Source organism: Mus caroli, unplaced genomic scaffold (assembly GCF_978045245.1).
Source record: "Mus caroli unplaced genomic scaffold, Mus_caroli_1 scaffold_12, whole genome shotgun sequence".
NCBI lineage: Eukaryota > Metazoa > Chordata > Mammalia > Rodentia > Muridae > Mus > Mus caroli.
In genome coordinates, this window is record NW_028227267.1 from 57,476,165 (window position 1) to 57,488,756 (window position 12,592).

At 39.0% G+C, this 12,592-nt stretch overlaps 1 protein-coding gene across 2 annotated transcripts in view; it reads right to left on the minus strand.

Moving 5' to 3' along the window:
• Positions 1 to 12,592, minus strand: part of Kpna3 (karyopherin subunit alpha 3) — a 91,206-nt gene that overhangs the window by 29,878 nt on the left and 48,736 nt on the right. For both annotated transcript variants that reach the window (XM_029469010.2, XM_021181469.3), the window contains exon 2: positions 8,398 to 8,442. In XM_029469010.2, the coding sequence (XP_029324870.1) occupies positions 8,398 to 8,439 (42 nt within the window). In that variant the 5' untranslated portion in view covers positions 8,440 to 8,442. The remainder of the gene's footprint in view (positions 1 to 8,397; positions 8,443 to 12,592) is intronic.

Genomic DNA, 12,592 nt, shown 5'->3' on the forward strand with positions numbered 1-12,592 from the left:
TCTTACATCTGAAATCATTTAACAAACTGGAATTACTTGCTTCTTTGAATGTCTGCTAGTACTCACCTACAATACTACTTTTGTCTTGCAAAAAAAAAAGGAAAAAGAAATTACAGTAGTTTTTAGCTCCTGATTAATTTGTTTTTAGAACTCAGCACGGGTAATCCACACCTACCCTGCCCATCTACCTCCCTACGTGTAGGTGCTTACACAAGCTCTCCTCCCTGTCCCACACTTGCAGCAGTGCAGTCTGTGCTGAGCAGAGGTGGAGCTGTGTGCCTGCCTGCCTGGGCAGAGGAGCTTTCGACTAGAGAGCTTCAAGTCCTCGGAGGGCGGAGACTGTCCTCCTCTCCTACTGCGCCTTCTCAGACTATCAGGGAAACCCTCAACAAACGTGGAGAACAAGCAAGGTCTCAGCCAACATCCAGACACTTACAGAGACGACCCTAGATCATTAATTACTAACCCCAGATATAGTGAACCCCTTAACAAGCAACCACTCTCAGGTCAGACAATGAATACAATGACTACTGTTTTGAAGTACTTAGTTTCACTTGATACACTCATTTTCTTAAGTCTTTCTTAATTAACAGAATTTAGAATTTGAGAATTAAAATTTTAGGATTCCTAATATTTGTTAATTCAACTTGCCTTAACTGTTTAAAATATAACAACATTCTATAGGTTCTGACTGAGATAAGATCATGTTGATGCTCAAATGATTTAGTTTAAAAGACTTTCACAATTATCAAGCTTTACTTTCTTATTCACTGGTTTGGGTTTTTTTGTTGTTTTTGTTTTCTGTGTTTTTATTGTTGATAATGCTTTTAGGACAATCTCACTATGTTGCCCCAGTTAGCCTAGAATTCACTGAGTGGAAAAGGCTAGGCTTAAACTTGTAGAGCTCTTCCTGCTCCTTAAAGAGTAGGATTATAGGAATATACCATCAAATCTAGCTTACTCATTAATTTCTAACTTAATTTCATTGACATTAAAGAAAATGGCCTTATATAACACTCAAGTTAATTCTGTAGGCTTCTCTCTGTACACCCACCTCCCTAACCCCTGATTAAGCATTTTTCCCAAGGAATCATGTAATCTTTTTATATATGTAGCTAAGAGGTTGTAACTGGCACTCTGGAGGATGAGGCAAGCAGATCTCTAATAATTTCTAGGATGCCCAGGGATTTACAAAGACTGTCTCAAAACAAAGAAGAGAAGAGAAGAGAAGAGAAGAGAAGAGAAGAGAAGAGAAGAGAAGAGAAGAGAAGAGAAGAGAAGAGAGGGGAGGAGGAGGAGGAGGAGGGGAGGAGGAGGAGGAGGGGAGGAGGAGGGGAGGAGGAGGAGGGGAGGAGGAGGAGGAGGAGGGGAGGGGTAAGGGAAGGAAATAGGCATCTAATAATAATAATAAAAATTTAAAATTTAAAAAATCAGAATACAACCCAGGTAAGAGAGAGACCTTTTGTATTAGGAAAATTCTCTGCATGTTTTTGTTGAAAATATTTTACTTTTATTAACCTAGGCTTGTTTCTTCTTCCTCTATTCCTATTATTTGTAGATTTAGTCTGTTTATAATGCCTGAGATTTCCTGGATGTTTTTAGATTTAACATTTTCTTCAACTAAATTATCCAAAGCCTGAGATCATCTCTTCCACTTCTTATATTCTGTTAGTGGGACTTACCTCTGAGGTTTTTTTTATTTCCTAAACTTTGATTTGCAGTTTTTGTTTTCTTTATTGTTTCTATTTCTACTTTCATGTTTTCAATTATTTTCATTAATTTATTCCACTTTTTATATTTTCAGACTTCATTGAAGAATTTACTACTATCAACTTTAAAGTCCTTGAACATATCTGTAAATGCTATTGTTTGTTTGTTTGTTTGTTTTTCCAGACAGGGTTTCTCTGTATAGCTCTGGCTGTCCTGGAACTCACTTTGTGTACCAGGCTGGACTCTGAACTCAGAAATACACCTGCCTCTGCCTCCCAAGTGCTGGGATTAAAGGTGTGCGCCACCACGTCCGGCGTAAATGCTATTCTGAAGCCCTTGTTTTGTGCTTCAGCTATGACTGCATTTCTCAGGGCCTACTGTAAGAGGGTTGCTGGGTTCTGATGGAGGCATATTATCTTGACTATTAATGTTTGAGTTTCTGCACTGTTGTCTAGGCATCTTAGTTCTGGATGCTTGTGAGTCTAGGTATTTATCATTGGTCTGGTCTTTATTGGGTGAGTGTGGCAGCACTACTAGTTCTCTCTCTAAATCTGAGGACCGTGTGGTGGCTATGGGTTGTCTGTTAAGGAACATAGAAGTCCCTACCAGGTGTGGTCCCTGGGATCCTGATAGAATGTGCTGTTAGGTATCAGGGGTTGAACTGAAGAAATGAAGCCAAGACAGAAGGGAGAAGAGAGTTGAAGGGAATCCACAGGAAGGAAGCAAGCTGGATCTGCCACGAGGTTTGGTGAAGGTCCCCAGGAGTGGAGTCAGGAAGAGATGACTAGCCCTTGAAGGACATCTACTACTGGGCTGGGGATGAGACTGAAAAGTTTTCAATGGAGGACAGGAAGGAGAATAAAATCACCTGACTGATCTTCAGATGAGCATAGTAGAGAGTGCCTTCAGATCTTGGTGGCTGGCACAGGGGATGGGTGGGGCAGCAAGGTTTGAAACTGCTGCTAAGTTCTACAGAGTCCCCAAGGAATGGAGGCAGAGGGGAAGTACAGGACTCTGTAAGTGGTCTGCTAAAGGGTGAGACTGGGGAGTTGGAAAGGGAGGATAGGAGGGAGAATAAAGACTGCCTACCTGATTCTAGTCCAGTATGGTCAGCTGATTCCCAGATAGAGAATGGCTCTGGTATTGGGGGTTGACACAAGGAATGGGGTAAGGAAGAGCTGGATATGAATATATGGGGAGTTCCCAGAGAATGGAAACAGAAAGTTTAGTTCAGTATTTTTGAGTCTTTGTTGATCAGGAGTATTGACCTGGAGTTTTCTTTTCTTGTTATGCCTGGTTTGGGTATTAGAGTGACACTGGCTTGTGAGAAGGAGTTTGGGAGTTTCTATTTCTGTCTTAGTTAAGAGTTTTACTGCTATGAATAGGCACTGGGACCAAGGCAACTCTTCTAAGGACAACATTTAATTGGGGCTGGCTTACAGGTTCAGAGGTTGGAACACGGTGGCATCCAGGCAGGCATGGTGCAGGAGGATCTGAGAGTTCTCCATCTTCATCTTAAGGCTGCTAGGAGATTACTGGCTTCCAGATAGCTAGGATGAGGGTCTTAAAGCCCACATGCACATTGACACATCTACTCCAACAAGGCCCCACCTTCTAATAGTGCCACTGCCTGGGCCAAGCATATTCAAACCACCATCATTTCTATTCTTGAATAGTTTACGGATTGGCTAGAGATACTTTTTCCAATTCTACTTTGACTCCAACTGGTCCTCGACTATCTGGTTTTGTTGTCTTCTATTTTTATTATTATTCCAATCTCACTAGTTATGCATCTGTTTAGGTTATAACTCTTGATGCTGAATCTAGAGATTTCATCATGCCTTTGAGGTTTTCCAGCTTAAGGAAATGTTGTGGGTTTTTAAAGTATTCCCCTATAACATCTGAATTTTTTTGGTGTCTGTTGTATTGTTTCCTTGTTCCCATCTGTTAATATGTAATCCTCTATTACCTTTGGTTAATTAAGACATGAGTCTGTCACTCTTGTTATCTTTTCAAAGAATCAGCTCTTTAGATTTGTTGACTCTTTGTTTTGTTTTCTTTGTTTCTATTACATGTATTAGTTTCTGCTCTGAATTTTAGAATAACTTGGACTTGGTGTGCTCTTGTCTTTATAGAACTGCTTTCGATGTGTCCGAGACTGTTCATGCTGTGTTTACATTCTCATTTAGTTCCAAGAAATTCTTCTTTCTTCATTTCTTCTTTGACCCATTCATTATTCAATAATAAGTTGTTTAATCTCTGTATATATTTCAATTTTTATTACACTGTGGTAAGGTAGAATGCAGGGAGCATTTTCAATCTTTTGGGGATTTGTTTTGTTTTGTTTTGTTTTGTTGGTTTTTCAAGACAGGGTTTCTCTGTGTAGCCCTGGCTGTCCTGGAACTCACTCTGTAGACCAGGCTGGCCTTGAACTCAGAGATCCCCCTGCCTCTGCCTCCCAAGTGCTGGGATTAAAGGCATGCGCCACCACTGCCCATCAATCTTTTTTAATTTAAAAAAAAACAAAAACAAAAAGCAAAAAAAAAAAAAACCCTGTTTCATGTTCCAGTATGTGGTTTACTCTAGAGAATCATATGTGGACTGATGCATAGAATTATACTACTGTGGTCTGCATGGATTATTTTGTGTATACCTATTAAATCCATCTAATGCAAGGTGTCAATTAATTCTGATGTTTCTCTTTTTATTTTTGTCCATTTGACCTGTCTATGGGGAGAAAATTGGGGTACTAAAATCATTTATTAATGAAACTGATGTGAAACTGTGCCTATAAATCCAGTAGTAGTTTTTGGTTTGTTTGTTTGGTTTTTTCCCTAAATGAAATTACACATACAGTAAGGATAGCAATGTCTTCTTGGTTAACTATTTGCTTAGACTGAAGTACCCTCTATCTCTTCTAATCAGTTTTCACTTGCAGTCTATTTTGTCAGGTAGTAAGATACAGACACCTGTCCACTAACTGGTACTTTTGTCTAGCCTTTTAATTTAAGGAAATGCCTGTCTTTAAGGCTAAGATGTATAAAATACTGATGCAATTTTTTTCTTTATTCATTCAGCCAGCCTGTCACTGTGGTGTTGATTTTCCGTGCTGTTTCTGTTCTCAGTAGTACTTTGTGTATCTTTCCAGTCTGACTGATATGTTCACTCCTCTCTTCAGCCCTAAACATTCTCCCTGTGTTTTCTTTGGGTTTGGCTTGTAGCCATATTTAACATACATGTTTCAATGATAACTTTACATATCAATGGCCTCAATTCTCCTATCAAAAGATACAGGCCGACTGGTACTAGATGGGGGAAATGAGCTAATATGTTGGACTGAGGAGGTGTGTATGGGGAAGCCAGAGAGACTCACCCACAGCTTGTCTTATTATATAGACTATGTTTCTGTGGCTTACTCTTAAGTCTATGTCTTACCCTAGACTCTCAACATTTTCTTCATGATTTTTTTCTACAACTTTTATACTTTTGTGTTTCATGTTTAAACCTATCACCTGAGTCTATATTTTTGCACATGGTGTGGTTTGGGCTCAGGTACACTTTTTGTTGTTTTTAAAACTTTATTATTATTATGTGTTCAGATGTTTTGCTTACCTACATGTCTGCATATGCTGCATGTGCCTGGTTCCCACAGAGGCCAGAAGGCAGCACCAGAAACCCAAGGACTGGGTTTGTGATCCATTATGTGGGGGCTGGAACTCCAGATTCTCTAGAAGAGCAGCCAGTGCTCTAAACCATTGAGCCATCTCTCCAACTTCTTAAATATGTATGTATGTATGTTCAATTGTTTGATGCCTCTTGATAAAAGGGTATGCTTCTTCCAATGAAATCAAATTGCACTGTTACCAAAAATCAGCTGAGGGCTAAAGCTACAGCTTGGAAGTAGAGGCCTAATATGTGCTCTATAGGTTCAATTCACAGAACCATTAAATACATAGATAAGCAAGCAAGCAATCTGTTGAGGGTCTGCTTCTGGATTTGGGTCTACTTCTGAGTTTTGTATCTGTTCCATGGATCTGTGTACCTGTCTGATAACAGTGAAGTACTGGTTACTATTTACTATGTACTCAAAAGCAATTTCTTGGTTGTTTTTTTTCCCCCAAGACTATGTTACCTATCCTAGAGTACATTTGTTTGTTTATTTGTTTGTTTTTCGAGACAGGGTTTCTCTGTATAGCCCTGGCTGTCCTGGAGCTCACTTTGTAGACCAGGCTGGCCTCGAACTCAGAAATATGCCTGCCTCTGCCTCCCGAGTGCTGGGATTAAAGGCGTGTGCCACCACGCCCGGCTAGAGTACATTTTATGATAAGCTTTTCTATGTTTACAAAAATTCTTGATTAAGATTTAATAGATAACATATTAAACCAACAGATTGATATGGGCTAGCACCTTTACTATATTGGGGTTACCCATTTATGAATATAGTATATTTAACTGTTTATATAAAATCTTCCTTCTAGTTAGCACTTCATAGCTTACAGTATACAGATCTTATACATGTTATTATGTACTTATTTGTATGTGTGCCAATACATATGTGGAGGTCAGAGGAAAATTCACAGGAGTTGATTATTTCCACCTTGTACATCCTGAAAAATCAAACTTGGGTCATCAAGGCTTGCCAATGAAAGAAAGCCTTTACCCACTAAGCCATCTTGCTATCTCCCACATTTTAGGTATCTTCTTTTCTCTAGAGCAACTATAAATAGTATTGTTTTTAATTGTGCTCCTGCATATTATTAGTATACTATGATTTTTATTTTTATGAACTGAACTTCATGCTTATAAAATTCATTTATAGGCTAGATGTCTAGATCTTCTAACCTTTTTTTTTTTTTTTGGAAAAAAATGGGTCTCATATAATCCCAGGGTTGGCCCTTAAACCCACTATATAACTAAGGATGGCTTTGAATTCCTGATTCTCCTGTCTACAAGTGCTAGGATTACTGGTATGCAGCATCATGACTGTTTTATGTGGTGCTGCGATAGAATAAGGGCTTCTTCTTATATGTTAGTAAGCATTCTACTACCAACTGATCCACATTATCAGTCCTAAGAGTGAATACTTTAGGATTTTTCCATAGACAATTTTGTCATAAACAAAAGTTATCTTTTCCTTCCTATTCTTCTGGCACTGACTATAACTTCCAACAATATAATTAACAACAGTAAGAATGAATCCCCCTAAGTCAGGCGTGGTGGCGCACGCCTTTAATCCCAGAACTTGGGAGGCAGAGGCAGGTGGAGTTCGAGGCCAGCCTGGTCTACAGATTGAGTTCCAGGACAGCCAGGGCTATACAGAGAGACCCTGTCTCGGAAAAAAAAAAAAAAAAAAAAAAAGAATGAATCCTCCTGACCTGCTGCCAAACCTTAGGGAAAGCTTTCAGTCTTTCACCATTAAATACAAAGTATGTGGTTATTCTTCATCAAAATGTGGTAATAATGCCTCTCATTCCTAATGTGTTCAGTATTTAATCAGGAATGAGCATTAGACTTTTGTAAAATGCTCTGCCCAAACTGATATAATCTTACAATTTTTCTTACATACCTAACAAGAAAGTTCAGGGAAAGGCTGTGGTGGCTGTTTGAATAAGAATGTCTTCCACAGGCTCATATATTTGAACACTTAGGGCGTGGCGACTGTTTGAAAGGATTAGGAGGTATGGCCTTGGTAGACGAAAGGTGTCACTGTGGGGGTTTTGAGGGCCCACTGGTTCTCTCTTCTTTCTTCTGCCTCCAGATCTGCATGTAGAACTCTTCCCTTCTGCAGCACCATGTCTGCCTGTGTATGTATGCTTCCAGAGAACCATGCTCCCACCATGATGATAATGGTCTGAACCTCTGAACTGTAAGCCAGCTGCAATTAAATGCTTTCCTTTATAAGAGGTGTCATGGCCATGGTGTTTCTTCACAGAAATAGAACACTGACTAAAACCATTGTTTTATTCTGTTTGGAGGGTTTTTTGAGACAGCCCACAAACTCAGGCTAGCCTTAAACTTATGGCAATTCTGTCTCACAACCTTCTAAGTATTGGGATCACAGGTTTGAGCTATCGTACCCAGTTCAACCTGTAATATTTTGTATAGACGGTGTGTGTGCATGTGGTAGTGCACAGGTGGAGGTCAAAGGTCAAGCTGAGGGAGTTAGTTTTCTCCTTATAAACATGAGGATAACAATCAGGTTGTCAAACTTTGTGGCAAGTGCCCTTACTTGTTGAGCTATCTAAGTGCCCCAAAACATGGGATATTTTTTAAAGAATTACTTTAAGAAGTCAAACAACTAATTGAAATACTGAATCTGCTCAGCCTAATGAGAAATGTTGCTAAAAGTAAGATTTTAACTTTTCCTTACTTTTAGCTTACCTGATCAATCAACCACTGCCAACAGATTTTAAGTTTAATATAATATGTCAAAGTGGAGAAAATTACTATTACCAGTAATAAAAGTTTTAAGCTGATCCTCATAAACTTTCACTGAACATTTACATTCAGACATAAGAGTTAATAGCTTTGTCTTTTTTCAGCTAGTGACTTTAGATGGCCCGGTCTCAATCTTCCTGCCTCTACCTCCCAAAAGCTGAGATTACAGGAGTTAAGTGCTATATATACATATATATATCCCCAGCCAGTCTTGTTTTTTATTTTTTTAAAAATACATAGTCCCCTTACCTTCCGGAGTTCAACTGTCACTTCATTTCTGTGTCTTCGCATCGTCTAAAAAGGAAAATAAGATTACTTTAGTACCAAAATTTTAATACTGCTAAAATGTAAACCGGTGTCTTCTTTTTAGAACCAAAATAATCTTTTCTGAACAGTTTTTGAGGTTCTATTTTTTTTTTTATTTTATATGTTATGTCTGCCTGAATATATGACTGTGTACAACTGCAGACAGTGCCCGTGAGGGTCAGAAGAGGGAACTGGATCACCTAGAGCTAGTTACAAAAGAGTCTAGCACCATGTGGGTGCTAGGAATTGAATCTGGATCCTCTGGAAGAGCAGCCAGTGCTCTTACTCCTGAGCCATCTCTCCAGACCCCAACTTAATCTTAAAATAAAAATTTGATTCATTTACTTAATCTGTTTTTGAGACAAGCTCTTACTACATAGTTCAGGCTGGTCTTGAATCAAACTCTTCCTACGTCAGCTTCCTCCCAAGTGCTAAGATCGCAAGCACACACCACTGCATCTACCTAATTCTTTTTAAACAATAAACAGTGATTAGCTAGAAAGCTGACAGTGTTGTATCAAATGTCTATTGGTTGATTCATGTAAATTGTGATGTAGCTTGGCAACTAGTAATCCACTCTCCTATCCAAAGTGCACCCAGGTTTTGGTTTCGGTTTTGGTTTTGTTTTGGTGGTGGTGGGTACGTGCCGGTGTAGAGTTATACCCTCTCTGTAGTGTATCAAATGTAGGAAATCTAAATAGCCTTACTCTCTCCTATCTTGTCTCCTGGCAAATACCATACATAGCAGAACAGTCAGTCACCTGTAGTGGCACCTCGAGACCTAAGCAACAAGGTGCCATTAAATTCTCAGAGAATTTGGACACAGAATCAACAATACCCATATCCTCATCCATAAACTACCTCATTCTTCCAGTAAATTATAGTTTTGCTGGAGTCAGCCAAATGAGGCTTATAACCAATGAATTCTATCTCTTTACTCATATTTTAAAGTAACATGCAATTTGCTTTCTGGTTACAGCCTTGTCATGCATGAGCAGCTACCTCTCGTGTTTCTGCTATCACGCCTTCCCTACCATGACGGATTCTATCCCCTCAATCCATGAATCAAAATAAATTCTGCCTTCTTAAGCTACTTCTTTGAGGTACTTGATTACGGTTACTCTAACAACTCATGCGATATAGATAAGACTGCTGGAAATGGTCTTGTAGGAGGAATTTAAGAGAATTTAGAAATAGGTGCTATAGAGCAATCAGCTATTCTGTTAGGAGCCTAGGAAATTAGAAATTAGAATGCCAGCAGAAATATCAACAATAAACACTGTGTTCATAGATTTCCTTAGGGGAACAAAAGTTCTATAGGAGCTAGGCCAAATGGCTATTCATGTTACATTCTGGCACAAGAAAAAAAAAAAAAAAGACTACATTCTGCCTATTTTCTGGAAACTTTACAGATGCTGAATTGAATTAAAAAGTAAAGAACTAATTTGTTTGGAGAAGGAAATTTCAAGACACCCTAACTTCCAGACTATTGCATGAATGGTGTTTATTGCCTTTAACCTGGCTTACAGCAAGAATTCTGAACAGAAATAATGGGAGAAAGTGTTATTTGGTGAAGAAAGCAATGTTGAACTTAAAAGTGACAGATATGACAAAGATGCTATAAATGTTAAGGAGATTAGGGTAATAAAGAAGAACTTGCATATTGAATTGGAACCGTAAAAATGTTTTTTGTCCTTAAGAGTTGGCTCATGGTTCAAGTGTTTGCCAATTTTCAAGAGGATAAGAGTTTGATTCCTAGCATACATACTGGACAGCTCACAACTACCTGTAACTCTAGTTTCAAGAAATACATCATTCTCTTCTGGTTTCTGGAGATACCTTCACACCCATGGTGCCTTAATGGCAAGATCCCATCCATCAAAGGCTCCATGTTGTAAAACTGAAAATCTGTTTGAAAAACTTTCATTTGAAGCAGAGTGCCTAAACAAGAAAGCCTCTGTTAAGAGTTCTCTGCTCGAAACTGGCTGCCTAAAGAAACATACTGCCTGAGCTTAGCCATGAAGACACGTGTCCACTGCAGTCTTGGTCTAAGCGGTCTTTGACTATCCCTCAGACAAGCAGTACTACTTGGTGGCAAAATCCATATGGTTCCAATTTTGCAGGCATGTAAAATACAAGGTCATGCAGACTTACGCCAGCGTTTCAGAAGAGGTCAGGCAACATGTGGCAGAGTCAGATTCACTGCAAGAAGAATCTGTGAGGCCACTATATTAAGCTAAGGTAAATCCTACATTGCAATGAGGACTCCAGCATGCTGGAAATGTCAGGGATACAGGATGTCTATAAAAGGAAGCTATAAGGCCATGTGTGCTGCAAGGAGCAAAGCTGTAGAGTGGGGCCACCCAAAGTCCAGGGAGGCCCACACATCTCAGATGCAGACATGGAACTGCTGAGAGTAGTATTTGCCCTTGGGATTCAGTCTTTTGGTCTTTCCATGCTGTCTCCATTCTTCCCTTTTTAAATAGGAATATTTATTCTGTGTCACTGTAGATTGAAAGTTAATTTCTTTTTAATTTTACAGGGACTCACAGTTAAGAGACTACCTTGAGCCTCAGAAAATTCAACTGGACTTTTGAACAAAGCTGGAACTCTAAGACTATGGATGGAGCTTTCCAAAACGTGGGCTAAATGCATCTGAACATACATCTATGAGGAGTCTGAACATATATCTATGAGGAGCCAAGTAGCAGGATGTTATAATTTGAGTATGAAATGTCCCCTACAATCTCATATAACTACTAAATTCAGTTTGCCACTCTTTACTTTCCAAACAAGTAGGAAACTGGAAGAATGAACTTTAAAAATGATTCAATTATATACTATTAAGAACCCCTTTCAGATTTAAAGACAAAGATGAGTGTTAAAATACTTGATTTTTTTATTTTTTTATTTTTAAAAACTAGAGCTGCTGGACTCTGGCAGGGAAGGGGGAAATAAAACAAGAAGGAAGTAACAAAGAAGAGAAACCGTTAGGTGCAGGAGAAATGGCCTAGTGGTTGCTCTTACAAAAGACTCAGATGTGATTCCCAGCATCCATATTGGGGATCCCAACTGTCTGTAACTCCAGTCCCAGGGGATCCAATGCCCTCTTCTGGCATCTGTTGGTGCTTGTATGCCACAGACAGATACAGAGACAAAACATACATAAAATAAAAACCAATTTCAGGAAAAAAAAAATACAAATTGATAAAACTGAAAAAGAACAATGAAACAAAGTTTTCTCCCTGAAAGTAAAATCAGCATTACTGACAAAATACTGAAAGAAAAAACACCAAAAGTACAGACAAAGGGGGACACAAACTACTTATACTGCAAATCAAGACAGAGAACTACAGTCTATAACATCACAAGAATAAGGAGTAACTGGAAACACACATGTATTTGTTAATTTAGATGAACTGGGAGAATTTCTGAAAAACAAACTATATCTTACCACCTAACAGAGAAAGTAAGTTAATAATACTATAACTAAAAATGTAATTTAAATTTGTTTCCTGTCAAAGCTCAGAGGATTTAAATGGAGAAGTTTTCTGAAGTTGGGGGTTCGGGGTGGCAGAACCACAGCATCAGTTATCCACATGCACTGGCTGGTTTTGTGTCAACTTGACACAGCTGGAGTTATCACAGAGAAAGGAGCTTCAGTTGAGGAGATGCCTCCATGAGATCCAACTGTAAGGCATTTTCTCAATTAGTGATCAAGGGGGAAAGGCCCCTTGTGGGTGGTGCCATCTCTGGGCTGGTAGTCTTGGGTTCTATAAGAGAGCAAGCTGAGCAAGCTAGGGGAAGCAAACCAGTAAAGAACATCCCTCCATGGCCTCTGCATCAGCTCCTGCTTCCTGACTTACTTGAGTTCCAGTCCTGACTTCCTTTGGTGATGAACAGCAGTGTGGAAGTGTAAGCTAAATAAACCCTTTCCTCCCTAACTTGCTTCTTGGTCACGATGTTTGTGTAGGAATACAAACCCTGACTAAGACACCACACCACATCTTTCTAAAAAATAGGAGATGAGTATTGCAAGTCAATATCCTCTCTGCATATAGATATGAAAACTCTTAACAAAAAAATACCAAATAATATTCAATATATAGTAGCTCTTCCATACCAGGAGTTTTACTTT